The 24218-nt window shown below is 34.7% G+C and overlaps 1 protein-coding gene across 1 annotated transcript; it reads right to left on the bottom strand.

The window, feature by feature from the left end:
• Positions 1 to 1388: 1388 nt before the first annotated feature.
• LOC132270065 (TMV resistance protein N-like) lies at positions 1389 to 10593 on the bottom strand. The gene is made up of 7 exons (XM_059771276.1): positions 9656 to 10593; positions 5481 to 6534; positions 5090 to 5365; positions 4016 to 4297; positions 3116 to 3901; positions 2653 to 3010; positions 1389 to 1882 (listed from the first exon to the last, which is right to left on the bottom strand). The coding sequence occupies exons 1-7, from the start codon at positions 10210 to 10212 to the stop codon at positions 1389 to 1391; spliced, it is 3807 nt and encodes a 1268-aa protein (XP_059627259.1). The 5' UTR covers positions 10213 to 10593.
• Between the last annotated feature and the right edge of the window lie 13625 nt (positions 10594 to 24218).

The raw sequence follows: 24218 nt of genomic DNA on the forward strand, positions 1-24218 counted from the left end.
ACGCAGTCAATGTCACAATTTTTTTAAAAATACCAAAATTGCCCTTTAATGAATTGAATTAACTCAACTATCCCTACTAATCAGTGTAAAAATACAAATTAACCCTTTAATGTTACTTAGCGGGAAAAAGAAAACCCGAAAATACATATTTATTTTTGTAGTTTTTACTTTTTATGGATATAGAATTCAACAGACACACACATACATATATATACACATATACCAATGGAAAGTATATGTGTATAACATACACACTTATTTTAGAGAGATGGTGGAAAGCTGGAATTTGGTATTTGGGATATCCGTTTACCTGGTGCAATAATCGGGATGGGCAGGCGAATGTGAAGGAAAGGTTGGATTGAGCACTTGCAACTATTGATTGGAGGGTTCATTTTCCTGGTACAGCAGTGCAACATTTAATTGTGGTAGGGTTGGACCATGCAGCTATTATGCTTGATTTGTCATGGAAATAGGGGCCTAAAAGGAAGACTTTCAAATTTGATGCAAGATGGTTAAAAGATGAGAAATTCAGTAAAGTTGTTGAACAAACTTGGCGTTCAAGGGGACATGGTACTTTACAATATAAGCTTAAGGAGAAATTGTAAGTTTGAACTGAGCAAGTGGAGTCGGCTGAAAAATTGGAATTCCCAGGTGGAAATTAAACAGTTGGAGACTCGCCTGAAGGAGGCAAAGGAAAATGAGATTGACTACAAGGCAGGGGAGTGTTCTAGATTATAGAAAGAAATAAATGCTGTATGGAAAAAGGAAGAGCAGTTTTGGCGACAAAAATCCAGAAAAGAGTGGCTGTTACTTGGAGATACAAATTCCAGATTTTTTCATGCAGCCACTATGAGACGAAGTAGTAGAAATGTAATTAAGGGGCTGGAGAATACTCAAGGTCATTGGGTTGATTCAGATCAGGAAATTCGAGGAGAAGCTGAGCATTATTTTCAAAATTTGTTTACTTCAACAGGAACAGTGAATGATGATGATTTTTGGAGCCTGTGGGAACCCAGAATTACAAATGAAATGAATCACCAACTATTGAGGGAAGCTTATGAAGTTGAAGTGTATCAAGCTCTTATGGACATGGTACCATTAAAAGCTCCTGGGCCAGATGGAATGACTCCAATTTTCTTTCAGCAGAATTGGAGGGTGGTGAAGATGACCTGATAAATGCCTTCAATGATTTTTTATTGCATGGTCAGTTGCTTAAAAGTTTAAATTCAACCAATATTGTGTTAGATCCAAAAGTGAAAGTGCCAACGATAATTACCCAATTTAGGCCCATTTCATTGTGCAATGTATTTGTTAGACTCTTCGCTAAGATATTGGCTAATAAGCTCAAACCACTGTTCACTCATATCATTAGTGAGGAGCAGAGTGCTTTAATTCCAGAAAGGTTGATCACTGATAAAATACTTAATGCACAAGAAGTGGTGCATTTTTAAAACTAGAAGGGGGAGGAAAATAAGTTTATGGCAGTTAAGCATGACATGGCAAAGGCATGTGATAGTGAGACGTTCAATTGATGATGGCAGTTCTTTTATGGAAGTTCTACCCAAATAAAGTTCTGATAAACATACCATATCCCCCAAGATTTCGGGACACTTTTCTAATTTCAAGCAGCCTGATAGAATAAAAGTCTCAAGAGATTTCAAGTGAATACCATTTGGAAATCTCTTCAGATTTTTGCAGTCTTTCAAACTTAGAACGACAAGCCTATTGAAAACTCCAATGGATGGGTGAACCTCTACCAAACTCGTACAATCCTCAAGAATTAGTGTTTCCAGATTCGGAATAACTGTGAAGTCCGGGGTCCTGGATAGCCTATGGGAGTGACTAAGATTGATGACTTTCAACTTGGCCATAGTGTCACGGGCTTAGAGTTTCAGCACCACTCTAGCTGCTCCCGTGCGGCACCAAGACGTTGCTTTCACTCTCGCAAGTACTTGGTCAGCCTAACTCCCGTGCACACCTTAGCCAACACACTCCCCTCGTGCGCTTACTAGTGTTGTAGTTGCCCTCGCCCTCTCCTCACTTGGCTTGCACACTCACACACACTAAGGCACTTAAGTTGGCAAGGAAAGAACACTTCTATTACTCCAAAGAATGCTTTGTACAAGGCTAGCACTCAAGCTCTCTACAAGGCTCTCAAGACTCACTCTAGGACTTGTTGCCTACAAAATGAAGTCCTACCTCTATTTATAAGCATCCCCATCCCTAATGGACGGCTAGGATGCATTCTAACCAACGGTGGAGATTGATTATCTAGAATCTTCTCCCACCTTCTTCACACTTCCATACTTATCTACTAGTATCTACAACATTCTAGAATTCTCCATACTACTCCACACAACTCTGGAGAACTCTAGAACCTTCCACACACTTCTACACATTTTTACACATATCTAGAATCTTCCACATAACTCTAGACTATTTCGGAAGACTCTAGAAACTCCACTTGCCATGCAGTTGCCATGCAGCGTCCTCCTCAGCGTCTGCGTGTCGCCTGCGTGGCACAACCTCCATAGGCGGGGCGTGACATTCTCCCCCACCCATTTTCGTGACGCCCTCGTCACGGTTTCTTCAGCTGACCCAGCCTCTCGCAGGTCATCAGCACTTGCGCATATGTCCTTGGCCCAAACGTACGAGCGCCCTTCGGGAGATGTGAAATCCTCACTAGCTCCATCGTGTTGACTGCCACCTCTGAACTCTCCTTCCTGCCCACGAGCGGCACCATACATGCGGCCTTGCCTTCCTCGCCTCCAAGTATCATCAACGCACCAAGGCATGGTAGTGGCGCGGCGTTGTTCCTGTCCATGAACTCCAGCCCCAGCACCATGTCGTGGTCGTCCATCTCTGCAACTTGGAAGTCAGCCTTGCCCTTCCATCCTTGCATGCATAGCTCCACCTCCTTGCACACTCTACTCACGCGTGCCTCCTCGGAGTTGACGGCCTTGATCCAGCCCTCCGTCTTGCGCATCTCCAAGCCAAGTCGTTGCGCCTCCTCCGGGGTAATGAAGTTGTGTGTAGCACCCGTGTCTACCAACGCTTGCACGGCTTTGCCACCAACCTGCGCATCCACATAGCGCACCCCAGCTACCTTCTTTGCCTTGCCCTTCTTCTTGGTGTCATGCGCCATGCTACTCAGCATCTGCATAGCCCCCATGCACCTATCTTCATCGCTGCCCGCATCGTCCACCCTGCCCTTGCCCTTATCCTTCACAAGGGCGCTCATGGTCTTCTTGTTGGGGCAGTGTCGCAATATGTGCGGCCCTTCGCACAAGTAGCACTTCGGCTCCCACTTGCCCTTATCGCGGCGCTCCCCTTTGCCACTAGCCTTAGACCTCTCTCCATGGTCCTTGCCTTTATCATGGCGTGGGCGTCTCTCCTCATCGCTGTGCTCATCATCACTTGACTTGGGCGAGCCCCTTTTCTTGAAGCGACGGTCTCCCCCACCTTTACCGTGGTCCCTCCTGGGAGACGTGGCCCTCTTGTCATCGTGCCTAAAGTCTTCAAGGCGCTCCGCTATAGCCATTGCGGATGCCAAGTCTCTAGGCTCCCTCCTTCTCAGCTCTGTGGCTACCCAAGACTGCAACCCATCAATGAACAAGCACACGCGTTGCCGCTCCGGCATCTCTGGGATCTCCAGCATCAAGTTGGAGTACTCCTTCACATACTCCCTTATGCTGCCCTTCTGCTTCAGGCGCCTTAGGTTGATCATGGCGAGGTCCTCAACGCACTCGGGATAGAACTGCCTCTTGAGCTGCCTCTTAAACTCCTCCCATGTGTCAACTACTCTTGCGCCTCTACCGGTGAAACGCTGCCTCCACCATAGAGCGGCAGTGTCCGTGAGGTACATAGTGCCTGTCTGCACCTTCTCCTCATCATCCTCGATCTCCATGCACTCGAAGTACCGCTCCATGTGCCAGAAGAAGTTGTCAATCTGGCGCGCATTCCTTGCCCCATCGTACTCCTTGGGCTCCGGCGCCTTCTTCTTCCTTGGCTTCACCACGACCTCGCGCGCCTGGGAGAATTCCTTCTTGCACTCGGCAATCTCCACGCGCAAGTCGTCTACCAGATCATGCAAGTCCCTTTCCTTCTCTTGCGCCTTGTTGGCGATGCCATCAATCAGCTCGTAGAGCTCCGCCATCCTTCTCTCGAGCCTATTAAACTTAGTCTCCGTGTAGACCAAGTGTGTGGCAAGCTTCTCCTCCAAGCTCTGCTCTAAGATGTGGACTTGGTGGTCTCCTCCGCTAGCCATGTCTACTCCAACAAAGCTCCCTTGACGAACCTGCTCTGATACCAACTGTCACGGGCTTAGAGTTTCAGCACCACTCTAGCTGCTCCCGTGCGGCACCAAGACGTTGCTTTCACTCTCGCAAGTACTTGGTCAGCCTAACTCCCGTGCACACCTTAGCCAACACACTCCCCTCGTGCGCTTACTAGTGTTGTAGTTGCCCTCGCCCTCTCCTCACTTGGCTTGCACACTCACACACACTAAGGCACTTAAGTTGGCAAGGAAAGAACACTTCTATTACTCCAAAGAATGCTTTGTACAAGGCTAGCACTCAAGCTCTCTACAAGGCTCTCAAGACTCACTCTAGGACTTGTTGCCTACAAAATGAAGTCCTACCTCTATTTATAAGCATCCCCATCCCTAATGGACGGCTAGGATGCATTCTAACCAACGGTGGAGATTGATTATCTAGAATCTTCTCCCACCTTCTTCACACTTCCATACTTATCTACTAGTATCTACAACATTCTAGAATTCTCCATACTACTCCACACAACTCTGGAGAACTCTAGAACCTTCCACACACTTCTACACATTTTTACACATATCTAGAATCTTCCACATAACTCTAGACTATTTCGGAAGACTCTAGAAACTCCACTTGCCATGCAGTTGCCATGCAGCGTCCTCCTCAGCGTCTGCGTGTCGCCTGCGTGGCACAACCTCCATAGGCGGGGCGTGACAATAGGCTGTTGAAACAAATGGAAAGTATTAGAATAACTGGCTCCCATGAACACAAAAAGTATGTTCAATAAAGTCAAAAAAAATATATAATATTAAACATACCTTTATTTTCTTCCAAAGTTGTTTAATGCTGCTATAACACATCCTCAGTTCAACAAGATTCTCTGCCTGAAAACTTGCTGGCAGACAGTCTGAAGGGTATGCATGCCAATCAAGCAACCGCAACTCATTTGGAAGATATGCAGGGCCTTTACTGAACACCACATTGTGGACTTTGAATAGCCTTAGTTTCTTCATCTTTGTGAAGGCTTCAGAATTAAGGTCAAAAACTTTTGGTTCAGGGAGTTCCAAGCATATGGCTTCAATTTTTTCTGTCCCCTAACAACAGAGAGCACAAGTAAAAAGGTAAAGTATACAATGTCTACTAGGATTACAAAATGTGGCTTCATTAATAAAATGTCTGTTAGTAAAATGACTGATTTTTCACAAGCTATCGTACTGTATTTTCTGTCAACACATAACAAACATCCTCTCGAAGCCACAATCTGCTACATTTTCTAGACTCTTGAGATTCTTGACGAACAATATAGCAACCCATTTCTTGTATCAAATCATGCATCCAAAACTGATCTTTTGAAATAGTTATGAGAGACTTTTCTATAAGAACAGGTATTCCAATCCCAGGGCAGAAGCCGCAACTGTCGAGTATTCTTGTTACATAACACTGGTGTTTCCCTTTGAAGAAACATGCAATGTCAAGGAAAATTTCTTTCTCCATTTCATCCAGTCCGTCGAAACTGATTTTAAGCACTTGAAGAATGTCTTTGTTAGGAATTCTATGCAGCTTTATCAATGCACTTTTCCATTCATCCGTTGTTCTACCATATAGAAAAGAACCCAAAATTTTAAGAGCTAATGGAAGACCACCGGCATAATCTACTATCCGGTTTGACAGCTCCAAATAACCTTCAGAAGGAAAACTTTGTTTGAAGGCTTTCCAAGAAAGGAGCTGGATAGCTTCATCTTTATTCAATTCCCCAACTGTGTGACATTCATTCACTCCATGAGCAGTTAGCAAATGTTTATCTCTTGTTGTTATGATGATTCTACTCCCAACGCCAAACCAACCATGCTCTCCAGCTATTGCATCTAGTTGCTTCTGTTTATCCACATCATCAAGAACGATAAGAACCCTTTTAAAACTTAGTCTGGATTTTATTATGTTTGCTCTTCTAACAGTGTCTGTTATCTTTATATTACTCCCTATAAGGATTTCAGATAGGAGTTGTTTTTGTAAAGCTTCCAGACCTTGTCTTTCTGAGACTTCTCTTACATTTGTGAGAAAGCAGCTACCCTCAAACTGATGATAGATCCGGTCATAAACAGCTTTGGCAGTAGTTGTTTTTCCTATTCCCCCCATTCCCCATATTCCTATAAAATGAACCTCATCCAACCCTTCACACAACAATGATTCCAGTTTATTCAGTTTATTATTCAGTTTATTGAAAATCTCTTCAACTATTTGTACGATACATTTTGACTCATGCCTGTAGAGTTAGAATCTCAACCATGAGGTAAGTTGAAAACTTTTAATTAATAATAATGAAATGAAGAAACATAAATAAATGCAATGTTGGTTAATTTTTTTTATTGAACTTCCCCAACATGAATATAAAAGAATTGTAATGAGAAACTGAAAGAACTACACATCTAAAGCACATTGACAAATATTTATGACATTCTAGGCAAGTTGCCTTGTTTTATGATATTTTACATAGGATTCTAGGGAATCATTAATAAAAGTAGTCTCAACTTTTTTTATTTCCATTTATTTATTTATTGATCAACTCTCTTATACAACTATTGTATGTGTCACGGACACCATCTCTTGCTCAGAGTTACCAAACGTCACACACATTAGTGGTAAAATTACCAAACTACCTCATCTCTAATACAACTATTGTATGTGTCACACCATCTCTTGCACTCAACCACCAACACCTCTTATGTTCTCTCTTCTTCACCTCTCCACTGCCACCACCTCCTCTATTTTCTCTCTTTTAATTATACTACAAATTATATATATATAACCAAATGCAATGTTAATTTTGGTAAACTAGGGGGAAAATGTTAATTTTGGGATATATGTTTGTGTATATATATATATAATCCACAACACATACAATAGCCTATAAACCTATGGACAATACTTGGGTACTCCCCTACGGGGATGAAAATTTTCCTCACAAGTGATGTGGCCCAACAATAATCCAACCCGTGTCTTAAAAAAAATATATGATATTGAAAAAATGAAATTGACCCTTTTTAACAGGTTAACGAGTAGAAACTAGAAAGCCAGAACACTTCTACGAGTGAGTTGTATCCATGACGTCGACACCGATACTTTACGGTCCGGCACTTTACGTATGTGTCCATAATTGAAAATTAAATTTTATTATTTTGGACACTTCGCCGACACTTGCATACACGTCTCCTGACACTTGACCAACATTTCTAACACTTCTTATATACACAAACACATGTAGAGTAGCATGCCTGTGATCTTGAAAATCATATGAACACATTTTAAAGTCCAGAACTTTTTTAAAAATAAAAATTGACATCATATATATAGTCAAAAGTCGCCATATCCATGCCTACTTTCTCAGGATTTAGTGTGTTGATGTATCCGTGTCGTATCATGTCCATGACGATTTAGTGTGTCGACGTATCTGTGTCTTATCGTGTCTCTGACCCGTGTTCGTGTCTATGCTACCTAGGGTAGAACCTATATGCGATCACCTCGAGAAGATCTCTCAACAATCCCACCTCCATTCCAAAACCCTAATCACTGCTCGCTGCCAATCTTCACCCTTTGCTGCCACCAACGCCACTCTCCACCCTCTGCCACCACCACTACTTCCCCACCCTCTCTCTCCCAACCACCCCCTCTTATTCTCTCTCTCACCTCTAAAAACCTAAAAACCTTCAATCTATTTCTCTACAAATCCAATCAAAATGTCTCACAACTAAAACTAAAGACATCATCGCATCATAATACACAACTTTGCGACAGAAAAGTTGTTGCTTATGTTCTCCTTGGCACCGGCCAGAAAGAAACCGCTCGGATCGAAGGAATTGAAACTGGAGGTGGGGTCAATCATCATAGATAGAAGTCGTTGATTGATTAAACAGTAGGGGTGCACAAAGAACCAGTAGAACCGGAGAACCATTTGGAACCAAACCGAACCGAACCAATGCTTCGGTACCGGTTCTTTCATGGTTCGGTTCCGGTTCCAAAATTGTGGTACCGTTGCATTACGGTTCGGTTCCGGTCCCAAGTCCAAAAGAACCGAACCGGTTCTATTAACAAATTATATTTATATTTATTATATTACTTACTCCTATCAATAATATAATTGTATAACATACAGCTGTTGACAAATTATATATATATATATATATATATATATATATATATACATATATATTATATTACTCCTATCAAATACTTTTTCTATCAACCACATAGTTAATAGCCCAAAGTAGTGTGGTGGTATTGCCGGAGTGTTAAAGGGCAAGGCCTTTAGAGCCCCTTATATGGCTCAGCTCGGCTAATATTGGCTGAACAACTCGGCTCGCCGGAGATGTGACCAGATACTTGTCGGAAAATTCGTCAGAATCCGATTTTCGAAGGAGAAGACGCGTGTGGCGCGTGACAACGTGTAAGATCTACGCGCAGAACTTCAGATGGCGCGTATAACGTCGTATGTGGCTTTGTGTTCGTCTTGGTCTTTTGGACCTTATTCTGCGATCAAAATGTGATTTTGATCACGTTTAATTTCTGCGTTGTTGGCTTGGGTGCTTTGTTTTTCACCTATCCTTGCTCTGATACCATTGTTGGTGGCAGAGATCACTCACAAATACAAAAACAAATACAGAACACTCTTTTTTTTTTTTTTTCTTTACTGTACACTGCTTCTATGAGTGGGTTATACTTATGGTGATTGGTATAACCCACTTATCGAAGAAATACAAAAACAAATACAGAGCACTCATTTTTTTTTCCTTTTTCTCTCTTCTTGCTTCTTCTGTAGAAGCCAAGTTTACTTCCAACATTATATATATATATATATATATATATATATATATATATATATATATTACGTTTCTATCTCCAAGTCCGTCCGTCTTTACTTTACTGCCGACCAAACAAATTCTTAATGGAATAGAGAAGCAGTGTACAGTAAAGCTACAGTAAGGTTTATTTTGGATAAATAGTGCTACAGTAAGTGTCTTATATAGCAGGGACTGTTTGGTTTCGGTTTTTATTATATCTAGTTTTAGGTTTCTTTGGTTTAACTTTTCCCAATTTTATACAAATTGAGGTTTACTTTATTCTTGTCCCAAACAAACACAATTTTACATAAATTGGACAAAAGGGTCATTTTACATGGCCGTATTTATAGTTATTAATTTATTCGACTGAAGTAAGAGTATTATCATTTTATATCACAAACCTATTTGTACCAAATTAATAATATAGGAGGGTTTTATAACAAACTGAACCTTTTTGCACTATGTAGATAGTAGGGGTTTTTTTTTTTCCCTAGTTGACCCTTTTTTTTTTTTTTTTTTTTTCAATTATCCAAAATACAATATAATTACGAGAGAAGTGAATGAAATAAGAATGCGCTAAATTTGTTGTAATTACCGTTTGCTGTATCCGGAACGCTGTATCCGCTTATATTTGCTGCTTCCACCAGGCCAGTCTTCCACCTCTGCACTTTCTCCATGTTCCCACTGAAATCTTTCTCATGAATCTCAAAGGCTGATCCAAAAATCCCTGTTTGTTTCCTTACTTCCGAAGGATCCACATCATAGAACACTGGTATCACTGTTTGACCCATCGTCTTCTTGCATTCAACAATTTTGACGAGTTCATCCAAACACCACTTGGAGGAAGCATAGTTTTTGGAGAAAACTATGAGAGCGAATCTAGATTCTTCGATCGCTTTCAGTAGTGCTGGTGAAATTTCCTCTCCTCTTCTGAGTTGTTCGTCGTCTTTGAAGGTGTAGATTCCTCTCTGGGACAAAGCATCGAACAGGTGGTCCACAAAGTTCTTGCGAGTGTCTTCACCTCTGAAGCTCAGGAAAACATCGTAATTCCATCTAGGGATAGGGTTAGAAGACAAACACACACTGTGTGTGCTCGTGGAAGCCATTGGGAACAAAAACAAAGGAAAATAAGAAGCTTGTGCTCTTCACTCTCTATGAGGGTTTGGTATATGTATATGGTGCTTGATACATGAGCAATTTCGTGGAAAATGTGAAAGCGATGAGAAAGTCAAGTAGAAAGGAAAATACTTATTTATGTTTGTGAATAATCATATCGATAAGGTTTGATATATTTTATAATAATTCAGTCCATCTCCATTCCCTGCATTTAGTGTAACAGGAAATTAATATCTAATTACGGTGAAAGGTACACCAAAATAAAATGGATGAGTTGGAAGCTTCTTTTTAATAACTATTCTTCTTAAAGTCACGAGAGGCGTAAATTTTCTTCTTAGCGCTTCAGTATCATCGAGACAAGGGTTTAGTTGTCGGCCAATGTTTTAGCAAGTTGCAAGCTATAAAATATGTAATGGGAATCTAATTTTTTATTACTAATCTTACCTGCCATCCTAGACTTTATATGTTATAGTGGTTTGTTCGCAGTTTAGCGAGTAACTAAAAAACTAATATAAATATAATTATGTATTACTACTAATCTTTCCCCTCACCGACGGTTGCCTCTATATATATATAGTTATTTATTTATTAAACTTAACTGTCACAGAAGACTTGTATTTTGTTTTGCATGACTCGGTCTTGACAGCAGAAGGAATAGAATAAATTGAGTAGTTAGGTCTTTTGGACACTGAAAGTAATATATATAAAATATTGGAGCGAGGCCGAAATATGTACAACATTTTAAATATACATTGTGGAGGGCAGCATTTTCCATTTTGTCCCCACATTTTCAAAGTAAATGTACATTCTCTGTATTTTAAAATTTTTTTGGGTTGAATTAATGAAAGTTAATTGTGGAGTAATTATCTGTTTATATCTATTTTTTCTTGAATTATTGTACATTTGGGTGGAGTACGTAATTGTTGAATAGCGATGAAGGGAAAAATGTGAATATTCAATATCAAATAAAGAACAATTTTGAATCCAAAAAGTATTGAATTAATGAAAGTTAATTGTAGAGTAATTAACGGTCTATATTTATTTTTTCTTGAATTATTGGACATTTGGGCGAGCACGTAATTGTTGAATAGTGATGAAGAGAAAAGTGTGAATATTCAATATTGAACAAAGAACAGTTTTAAATTCCCAAAGTATTGAAAAAAACGCACTCTCAAAATATTTTTAGTCAATGTACATATACTTGTGTTTCATGTAGTGTAGAAATCTAACAACATGTGGAAAGCTAAATATAAGCTTTCTCTAAAAAAAACAAATATATAGAGAGAGAAACTTATCATTAAAAACTTATGTAGCACGGATATGGACACGATACGACACGGATACATCAACACTTCAAATTTTTAAAAAATAGAACACGAGTACGACGTGGACACGACTTCATAACTGTAATTACCCTGTCATTTTTCTTCCTTTCATTTTTCTTAAATTTTACGGATGAATTTTTTCCGTTGAATTTTCTTTTCTGAATTCTGTTACTCATCACTTAGTGTCGTCTCCAATGTTCGAAAATAGTTTCCGAGTCTCTTTTTTTAAAATTGACAAGTTTCTTTAAGGATTGAGTCATTTTCACATTTTCATTTTTTGGACACTATTCACTTTTCGTCTTTTTTTTGTTTGCCACTTTGTTGGCATAACCTCACTTTTCGTATTCGGAGTTGTGTTTTGACTTCACGAGTTTTCATTCCAGTCGATTTCCTCGAAGCGCGTAACTTTACTTTTGGAGAAAAGTTCGCCAATTGTTTCTTTCTCCCGTAGGGGCATGAATGAAAAGATTCTTCAGAAACATTGATATTTCTTGGGGTATTTTTCGTAAATATCTTTTGAAAATATTTTATTTCAGGAGTTTTTAAGAAAATATCTTTTGGAAGATATTGTCATTCTGGACAATTTTGCAGATCTCCTTTCTTGGAGGGGTCATTGTGCAATTAATAAAAGTTATTGCAATGTGCCTCATTTTGAGCTTGGATCCATGTACGGGATTCATTTTCACATTTCTTCGAGTCGTGTATTCTTAGAATTTCCTCACGGTCGTTTTCTCCAGTTTTATGCCGCCGAACTTGTTCGGGGCATATCTTTCTACACGGGACTCGGTTTTCAACGCCATTTCTTCTGTTATTCATTTTTTTTCATTTCGATTCTTTTTCATTCACGGTGTTTTACCGTTTGAGCGTGTCTACGCAAATTTCACTTTTTCAGATCCGGCAGGACCCCTTCGAGGCACTTTTAGGGTTTTTATTATAAATAAGAGGTTTGAAAAATTAAAACATTTCATTTTCCCCTTCTTCTACACTGCTACAAATCAGATTCCTTACCCTTCCATGGCTGCCACGCTTCTTTTCCCAAGTCAACCTTCTTCCCTTAGGTATAATGTCCTAGTACCTTAGTGTTTATCGTAGGCCTTGGCGAGGCAGTCCTTTCCCTCCTATTAGAAACCATTTTCGACCATTTTTGAGTTCGGGTTTGGATTTTCATAGTGCCTCAAGGGTTAAAATTGCTTCCCTCGTAGTCCTCGATAAAACTTAGAAGTATCGCTGGATTCGGAGCGGTTTCCCTCCGGTGGGGATTTGAGATTTTATCTCAAAGTGAGGTAGGGGATGTTTTAGGATTATATATGTGTTGTATTGAGTGCTTGCCATACTTGTACAACTTGTTTGCATGCCTTTGTATTAAATCTAGAAATTTAATTTAATTATTTCTTTGTATAAAATTTAATTCACATGGATGTATATAGCTTAGAATTAAATTGTGGCATGCTATTAAATTAGGCATTGATATGTTCATTAATATATATTAAATTGGGATTATTTGAAAAAATATTGAAACTTTTATTTAATTATTTTCTTGAATGAAAATTTAATTCATATAGTTGTAAGTTGCATGAAATCAACTTGTAATGTGATATTAAAATAGGCCTTGGTATGTACTTTAACTTATGTTAATTTGAGAGCAATTGAAGTTGTTTTAAAATCTAGAGAAAATTAATTAATTAGATTAATTTATTTTATTTTAAGTGTTCTACTCACTTAATTGGATTTTTAACTTAATATTGTTGATGAGCTTGGTATGTTCTATTAGATATATTAAATAGAGAATATTTGGATAAGTTTTGAAAACTTTATTTATTTATTTTCTTGGCATTGAGTTTAATTTACATAGTTGTAATTAGTGTATAATTAACTTGTAATGTGGTTTTAAATTAGGCCTTGATATGTTCATTAACATACTTTAAATTGAGAATAATTGAATGAGTTTTGAACACTTTATTTAATTATTATCTTGCATGAAATTTAATTCATTTAGTGATGCCTAGTGTAGAATTAACTTGTATCATGAAATAAAAATAGACCTTCATATAATCTTTGACATATTTGATTTGAAAAATTTTTGGAGTTACTTTGTAATCTTGAGAATTTAATTATTTAAGTTAATCAAATTCCCTTTTATGCTTCAATTGAGGTAATTAGGCATTGATGTTGTATATTTGCTTAATTTGTAGTTTAGAACTCGTTATATGATTACATGATAGTATTCCATGAGTTGAAATTATGATTAACTTGTAAGTATTCACATTTTACTTATATGACATTTAATATGTCATTGTAGCTTGAATGCCTAGGGCATGGCTTATGTGCATTCCATGACTTGGTTGTGCATGGTAATTGATTTTGTGCATTGTGTATATGTGAAATACTTGTTGCACAACTTGATGATTTTTGGAAAGTTTGTATGGATATTGGAAATTGTTACGGCTAGGACATGGCTCTAGTACGGGGGATAAAAGTTCCCTCTATATCATATAGTGCGTACTGGGTGGTACCCTGAGATTTAGTAACCCAAAAACACCAATATAACGATTTTATTCCGAATTTAGTGCGCACTAGGTAGTACCTTGCAAGTTAGTAACCCGGAATCACTTGCTTGGTTATTGAGACTTTATGTCCTTTGTCTTTCCGCCATTGGTTGATTTCGCATTTAATTCTTGGTTGTAAACGTGGATTACTTTTAACTTGTACTTGGGTGCATGATACTTCATTTCTTGCTTAGTATACTTGGATTTGTATACTTGTACACCTTACATATCAAAAATGATTAGTATACTTGGACTTGTATACTCGTATGCTATGTATGTCAATATTGTAAACTATAATTATTCGTGTTAAACCATTCATCACAAATAAACATGAATTCCATAATCTTAGAACTTCATGATTTTCACATATCTATAATGCATAAATAAATAGTTAGATATAAATACCTCGATTCATGATATCAAACTTTGTTGAGATTAAATCCAACTTCTAGATCATTTAACCACGAACTAATTTACAACTTTGATCAACAGGCAAAGGTGGAAACTGGTTTCTCTCTCTTGGTCTTTTGTACACATAAAACTTTTACGTGTTGTATCATTAATTGTATATAATTGATGGAGTGTATGCACTTTTATAAAGGCAGAGAGAGGACCAGTTTTCCTTATAGTAACATAATTCTACTTTCCATCAAACTAAGGAATAAGAAAGGAAAACACTTCTCCAATAAGTAATTACCAAAAAGGTAATTATAAGTTGACCAAAAATAAATAATATTAATTGATATCTATTTACTTACCTACCAAATAATATGTCACATGTCTAAATCATGTGGGCTACAATTAAATAAATAATCTTACATTCTCCCATTTGGCACATATGATAATTTCTGTAGTGGTTTAGTAAAATAGTCATTAACGTGCACCATAAATCAGATTAACTCATTAAATTGGTCATCATAAATACCATGGTAAATAAATTACCAATACGAGTCATGGCGGTTATATATCCTTAAATGACACAGTCCCTTTCATGTACCACAACACTAGTAATCTATTCAACATAGTCTATAAATGAGAAGTATCAATAATGATCTAATAATAATGTCTTTTCCAAGACTATTCCTATTACCACTTATTAAAACAATACGTACATGTACATTAATTAATAGGAAATATCAGAAACACATTTAATCAGCGCAAAATGTCAAATATATATAAGCAATATTTAAGCAATCCACAATTAAAAAATAATCATCATTGACTACATTTAAGACCCATTCTTTCAACATGTTCCATAAATGTCTTGGATGGTAGTCCATTCATTAATAGATTGCAATCATAAGTTGTGTGCTTATAATTTCAATAGACATTCGTTATTTCTAAATATCTTCTTTAATGATAAAGTATTTCAACTTTAGAATACTTATCATTTTTCATACAAGAAGATCAACAATTGCAGTATAAATTTTCAGCAATCTGAAAACGGTACCCATAACTCCAAGTCCTGAAATAAATTCTGCAACCATAAATTATAGCCTCAAAGCATGCTACAAATTAAAATTTCATAATAGACAAAGTAATCATACTTTTTCATAATATTGTTCCTCCAACCAAATCTTCTAGAATTCTTTTAATATATGCTTTATGAGACAATTCTAAAAACAAATCAATGTGATTTATAATGAATTATTTCTATTCCTATCACATAGGATGCTTTATCCATATATTTCATTTCAAAGTTCTTAAAGATAATTTTTAGTTTCATATAATAAACTAAGATCACTACTAACAAATAAAATATCATCAATATATAGAATCAGAAATATAAACTTACTCCCACTAACCTTATAGTATATACACTGATCAACAGTGTTTTTCTTAAAACTAACAGAAATAATGGTATCATTAAACTTAATATACCATTGTTAGGAAGCTTGTTTAAATCCATATATTGACATCTTAAGTTTACAGACTATGAATTCTTTACCCTCTAATATGAAGTCTTCAAGTTGTTCCATATGGGCTTCCTCTTATAAACTCATATTCATAAAATTGTATTCACATCCATTTGATGTAACTCTAAATCATAATAAGCTACTAATGCCATGATATTTTAAAAGATTCCTTCTTAAATACTAGAGAGAAGGTTTCTTTATAATCTCTTCATTCATGACACTGATCCATTTAGTAAAATCATTACTATTAATGGCTTATGAATATGTAACCGAATCCGTATATATCTCACTATATATCAAAATCAGATTCTTGCAGATATATCACATAGTCATCCGGAATAGCAGATCTCCTTTCTCTTTGAGATCGTCTTAATGTTATTCCTTATGATTCTTCTACAATCTATTCATTGGTGACAATCTCATTATAGAGTTATTGATCATTTAATTGTTCTTCGTTGTTATACGGTTCAACAACTGAAGGAACAATTATTTCTTTATAAGTTATGGGTAAAGATATTTGTACCCTAACTTCTGAAATGATCAAATTTTTATTTTTATCACTGCCACTGATTTCACTATTCTTAATGAATCTGACATTATTGGTTTCAATAATTATCGTACTATGTTTCGGATAGTAAAATTTGTACCCTTTAGATTACTTAATATCCACAACATTATGGGTAACGAGGAATTACTTAACATACTCCTAATCAATTCCATAAGAGTACGATTACGCCTTACAGCTACACGCTTCTGCTGTGGCATGTATAACAAAGTTTATTGAACACAAATGGCATACATTTCAAGGAGTTTAACAAACGGTTAGAGTATTAACCTGTTTCATCATACTTTACATAATATTCACCACCTCTATATGACTTTATGATTTTCACTTTCTATCTAGTTATTTTTCAACCTCATTTATGTATACTTCAAGAGTACCCACAGTTTGAGATTTTTCATACTATAAATAGATATATCCATAACGTGAAAAATCAACTATAAAGGCGATAAAATACTTTTCTCCTCCAAAAGATGGAACATCAGAAGGTCTACAAATAATTTTAAGAAGCTATGTACTTATTGTGGCTCATTTCTTTGTGTGTTTAGTTTGTCTACCATTAATACAATCTATACACACATCAAAATCAGTAAAGTTTAGATTCAGAAGAATCACATCATTTACTAATTTTCCTAACATTTCACTAGATATTGACCTAGTCTTTTATGCCAAAGATAAATTTTCTATTAATTGAGCTACGTTTAATTCTAACATTATGATACAAGATCAAAAGGATTTTAATAAATAAACCATCAAATTTGAATTTATAGAAATCATCAACAATAAAACCATAACTCACAAATTATAATTTCTTAAATAAATATCATTACCAAATTTAAATAAAAAAACCATTAACATAAAGTTTTTGAAATAAAATCAAATTATGGGAAATTGAATAAACATAAAAATTTTAAAATAATTTAAATAAAATCCATTATCTAACATTAAACATAGTGTCACAATGGTTTCAACAAAACTTTTTCCCAATTATCATAAATAAGAAATTCTTATTTGAATTTGTGATTTAGGTCATAAAATTTTTTTGCATCTATTAGAAACATAAATATTAGTACTTAAGTCAACCTATCATGTATTAAAAAGAATTTCAACAAGTAATTCGCAATATACAAAAGCCAAAAGCGTACTTTTCTTTTTCGAATCATTCTTTATATGTCATGTAACCTTTCTAAAAGTTTTCAATACATGAATAACAATTTTTCATTATTACATTACTTTCTTTTAGTAGATTGACCTAAATCTTTTAATTTTGGGTGCTGCTCACTTATTGCCTTTTCTGACTTATTCCCAAATTTCTTTCTAATTTCTTGAGTCATCAGATGAACATAATGATTACCTTGCTACTTAAGTTTTGTCTCCTTATAAATTAACATAATGGTCAATTAAATCACTTTCCACTTGTCTTAATAGTGTTAATTCGAAATGACCCATACTGAATAGACAAGAAATTGAGAATAAATTGAATAAGAAAATTCCCAATCACAATCATCCATAAAGTTCTCAATTTTACAGTAACATTAGTCATCTAAAAATACGATCATACATGGTACGAGTACCAACAAAAAATCCATAGTAGTTATATCAATTAATAATTTTCGTTTTAGTTATTTATCTACAACACGAAAACATTCTTATAATCAAATATTCCTTAGCACTATCACTATGAGGAACAATTATTCGCATAACCATAATGCTTAATTTGTTCGATCTCTCCCAAGCTTCATGGAGAATCTTTTCTTCCTCACTGTTTTTATCAGTAATAACAGTAAGTTTCTCAATTTAAAATGTTAAATTAAGATTTAACACATCTAAATTTTGAACTCAACTTACTCATTTCATTATGAGAAGTTAGTCATATTAAGAATCAGAACAGATGTAGCATGCGCATTACGGGATGTAATAAAACAAATATAATAAGATAAAATCTTAACAACAATAATGCTTTGAGTTAACAACACGTATGTATAACTTAAAAATATAAATACAATGTATAACTATAGTACCCCTTTGGGTGGCAACTATAAAATACTAATAATGATGCTTACATGTATTTATATGTATACCTTTATTGGTGATGTATTATTTAATTAAACAAATAAGTTACCTTTGGATATCCTACATTTACCTAATTAAAAAAAAGTACATACGACCCTTTAATTTTTATTTAATCACTTGAAAATCAATTCCCTTTGAGGAATTATTTCTCATAATTAAATAAAATCAATATTCATGAATATCACAAAAAATTATAAGCATCATAATTCATGAAATATTGCAATTATGTTTACTACTAAAATTAATATTCATCAACTATTATGGTTAGGCCACTTTGGTAGCTACTAACCTTTACATAATATGAATATTAAATTAGATAGTAACTAATTTATGATTAATTATGTCTATTACAAAAATTAATATTCATCAATCATTATGATTGGGCCACTTTAGTAGTTACCAATCTTCACATAATATGAATATTAAATTAGACAGTAATTAATTCATCATTAAGTTATATTTACTACTAAAATTAATATTCATCGACCATTATGGTTAGACCACTTTAGTAACTACTAACCCACACATAATATGAATATTAAATTAACTAGTAATTAATTAATTATTAATTTACCCATTTAACATTATACACATATACTCATAATTGTCGATTAAAGTTTAAGCAACTTCGATCTCAAAAACTTACTAGTCTGAAATTTCATAGAAAATATCTTTTTATTTTATATACATAATAAAATATATTATTTTATTTTCGGACTTAAAGATCATAATTGAATCAATTTAAAATTGATTCTACAATATGTATGTATGTTTGGGTACGAAACAACAAGTTATTTGCATGTCTAATTTATTAGATTAAATTTCTAAACTCACAAATTATTCTAGAAGTTCAAATTCCTAAAATAAATAAATCAATACATATATTTTATGTATTCAATAACTTTAATTTTAATTTATTTTAAATTAAAATCAGAATCTTCAAATCATTGGACAAATACTTATAACAATAATTTAAACCTCTTTAATAAAATAAATAAATACACAAACTTTATGTATTTATTAATTTTTAAATAATAATAATAATAATAAGTCTATGTAATCCTTTCACAACTGACTGTTTCTATAAAACAATAGCAAGACAAATTCTATTATTATTATTATGATTATTATTATAATTCAATGTTCTTTATTAGTCATACACGAAAATCAGTAACCTAAAGCATTGAAGTTGTTTGTCTTACACACATTATGCATACGCTTGTACTATTACACATATGTAAACTATGTATCAGTAATCAACTTTCATAATTCAATTTTGGCTTGGAAATTGGGGTACCCAAACCCAAAAAGCACACGGACTGATCTAAACATACGATTCTAAAAGAATGGATTATACAATCATTTAATTTTAAATTTATATATATTATTTATGCAACTTTAATGAAAAATAATAAGTTCCTAGACCGTTAGCTCTGATACCACATGTAAACTATAATTATTCGTGTTAAACCATTCATCACAAATAAACATGAATTCCATAATCTTAGAACTTCATGATTTTCACATATCTATAATGCATAAATAAATAGTTAGATATAAATACCTCGATTCATGATATCAAACCTTGTTGAGATTAAATCCAACTTCTAGATCATTTAACCACGAACTAATCTGCAACTCTGATCAACAGGCAAAGGTGAAAACTGGTTTCTCTCTCTTGGCCTTTTGTACATATAAAACTTTTACGTGTTGTATCATTAATTGTACATAATTGATGGAGTATATGCACTTTTATAAAGGCAGAGAGAGGACTAGTTTTCCTTATAGTAACATAATTCTACTTTCCATCAAAGTAAAGAATAAGAAAGGAAAACACTTCTCCAATAAGTAATTACCAAAAAGGTAATTATAAGTTGACTAAAAATAAATAATATTAATTGATATCTATTTACTTACCCACCAAGTAATATGTCACATGTTCAAATCATGTGGGCTACAATTAAATAAATAATCTTACAAATATTGCTTAGTATACTTAGAAATGTATACTTGAATATATATATATTGCATTTCCATTTCAATATTACTTAGCGTACTTAGTGTGTATACTTATATATTGATGATTTACTTTTGAAATAACCTAGTATACTTGTATCTTGTATAATTGTCTTAAGTGCATTTCAATATTGATTGTATACTTGTGTACATATACTTGTATATTGATTATCTTGTTGCGTTGTACCGCGTGCTCCTATATTGTTTAAATTGAATGAATGATGTGATTTGTGCTAGAAATGATCTAAGGTAGCTTAGGATACTCTTTGAGTCTCACCTTTAACATAGACGCTAGGTGGCATGATCGTTTGAATTAAATTATATCAACTTAATAAGTTTATAAAACGTTAGGTCTTTGTATGCTTACCTTCTACGAGTAGCTTTATATTACTCACTTACGTAATGGGGACATTTTTCAGGTACATGAATCAAGATTTGGAGATTCACATTATGCTTGGATGATTTATAGATTTGAAGTTCATGATTCATGCAAATGTTAGCATGAAATGTTAATTATAGCTTTTTATGTCAAAACTTGTATATTTGCTTCTAAATATGTAATGTGTACATAAGTACACCTTTTGGGTTGTATTTGACATGTATGAGATGAGGCCATAGGTATGGACATTTATTTTACATTTTAAGTACTTTTACTTTCAAGCCTATTTTGTTGAAAAATAGAAAAATGCAATACTTTAACTCCATCACATTTCCATGGATGGTGGGAAGTAGGTTTTAACACTTCCCTAGGGTCTCTTCAATCATGCATGAAGTGTAGCCAAGGGCTAAACGGTCATTTTATCTCATTTTGTAATTTTAAGTTTCAAATTTCCCTTTTAAAGTCCATTTTTAATATTTTAAAGGTTCGGATAGGTCGTATTTTGCATTGGGCATTTTTGGGGCCCACGGGTCATTCCCGTGCACTTAAAATCACTAAATAGGTTTGCGTGCATAATCGTTTCAGCCTAGAAATGCATTTAGGGTCAAATGAGCACTTGGTGCAAAGTTGTATTTTCATTATTTTTGAACTTAACTGATCCAGGGGCATTCTAGGCATTTCACAGTACATTTTAAAATTTTCTTTCAACATGGTCAGGTAGAAAACTTGATTTTAGAAGGGTTTTCTTCTTTGTATTTTTCGCAGATCTGGAAAATCTGGTGCGCGCCCTTTTTTCAGGTTTTTCTGAAAAAAGTTCTGATCAAAGGGGCATTTTGGGTATTTCACTTGAAAAATAAAAACTTTTCTTGACATGGTCATGTAGAAAACATGACTTTTTGGGGGGAGGGGGGTTTCTTCACAATTTTTTTTCAAAAAATGTCCTTCAGGCCCTGCACAGATTTGAAACCCGGAAAGTCTATTTTTATGAAACTTTGAAACTTCATATCTTCTTCGTCTGGACTCCGAATCAAGTTATTATGAGTCTAGGATTATTCATTTTTGCTTGTCTATCCAATGGTATGCACGGTTGCTTCTAATTCTATCTAAAAAGACCATTTTACCCCTTGTCAAGTACCCTTGCCGCATTGATTTGAAACCCAAAAGTTTAATTTTATGGAACTTTGGAGTTTCATATCTTTTTCATCCGAACTCCGAATCAAGTGATTCTCGAGTCTAACTTTATTAATTTCTCCTTGTTTATCTAATGGTATGCTCAGTTGTATCCAGTTTTGTTTTAAAAGATTATTTTACCCCTGGTCAAGTACTCTTCTCATTTTATAATCTTAGCTTCCGCATTTGATTCTTTTGAGTTCCGTGACTTCATGGAAGGTCACATTAGCGTCTTATGGATGTCGTATATTCCTCTAGACCTTATTTCTATTTTTGTTTTCGTATTCTGAATCCGTTTTGGGTCATCAGAGGACGCGCTGGCTTGAAAAACCAGGGCCGTCACAATAACAATAGAAATTTTTATTAGTATGCATCTATTCACTAATAGTATTATAAAAATTTAATTCATTTATAATTTCTATACTAATAGTTGCTCTCAAATAAATTAGAAAATAAAATTATGTCATTATTGTAATAATTTGTATATCATATATACCATTATTTCACTACTTTGTTGTGATAGTATTCATATTATTTTCAAAATTACTAAGTAAACTTGTATTAAAAATATTCGAGAAATGTCAGCAAAGTGTTCGAAAAGTGTCGGTGAAGTGTCTGGAAGGTGTTAGTGAAGTGTCCGAAATAATAAAATTAATTTTTATTTATGGACATGTATATGAAGTGTTAGACACGTATTCGAAAAATGTCGGTTTTTGACACAGGTACGACATGGGTACGGCTCCTTCGTAGAAGTGTTTGTGCTACTGAATAAAAACTAGGGTAAAGTGCAAAAAAAAACCCCTGAATTATAAGGATTTTGTAACTAACCCCCCGGAACTTTTAATTTGTTGCAATTTGCTCACTCAGACCAATGGAAAAGAAAAAAGATGAAACTGCCCTTCTAATATTCTTATAATATCAAACCAACCAATAATGGCTGATATTTATGCATTTTATAATTAATAATTGTGAATTGCTTTAGTTACCGACATCTCCAAACCCTAACCTTTGAAGTGTTCAGAGTTGTGTATCACCATGATCGAAGTGAGCACTTGGTGCAAAGTTGCATTTTCATTGTTTTTGAGCTAAACTGATCCAAGGGCATTCTGGGCATTTTACAGTGCATTTTAAAAATTTCTTTCGACATGGTCAGGTAGAAAACTTGATTTTAGGGGGGGGGGGTGTTTCTTCTTTGTGTTTTTACAAAAAAAAATTGTTTTGATGCCGAAAACAACTCGCAGATCTGGAAAATCTGGTGTGTGCCCTTTTTTTAGGTTTTTCTGAAAAAAGTTTTGATCTAAGGGGCATTTGGGGTATTTCACTTGAAAAATAAAAACTTCTTTTGACATGGTCATGTAAAAAACGTGATTTTTTTGGGGGAGGGGGGTTTCTTCACAATTTTTTTTTAAAAAAATGTCCTTTAAGCCCTCAAAACCCTATTTGAAATCCAAAAATCTGTGTAGGCTTGCATAGATTTGAAACCCGGAAAGTCTATTTTTATGAAACTTTGAAACTTCATATCTTCTTCGTCTGGACTCCGAATCAAGTGATTTTTAAGACTAGGATTATTCATTTTTGGTTGTCTATCCAATAGTATGCACGGTTGCATCTAATTCTATCTAAGAAGACCATTTTACCCCTTGTCAAGTACCCTTGCCGCATTAATTTGAAACCCAAAAGTCTAATTTTATAAAACTTTGGAGTTTCATATCTTCTTTATCTGGACTCCGAATCAAGTGATTCTTGAGTCTAGATTTATTAATTTTTCCTTGTCTATCTAATGGTATGCTTAGTTGTATCCAGTTTTGTTTTAAAAGATCATTATACCCCTGGTCAAGTACTCTTCCTATTTGATTCTTTTGAGTTCTGTGACTTCATGAAAGGTCACCTTGGCGTCTTATGGATGTCGTATATCCCTCTAGACCTTATTTCTATTTTCGTTTCTGTATTTCGAATCCGTTTTGGGTCATCTTACGGGTCATCAGAGGACGCATTAGCTTAAAAAACCA

Source organism: Cornus florida, unplaced genomic scaffold (assembly GCF_030987335.1).
Source record: "Cornus florida cultivar Cherokee Brave unplaced genomic scaffold, ASM3098733v1 CherokeeBrave_3.0.0_Hap2_Chr08, whole genome shotgun sequence".
In the NCBI taxonomy this organism is placed as follows: domain Eukaryota; kingdom Viridiplantae; phylum Streptophyta; class Magnoliopsida; order Cornales; family Cornaceae; genus Cornus; species Cornus florida.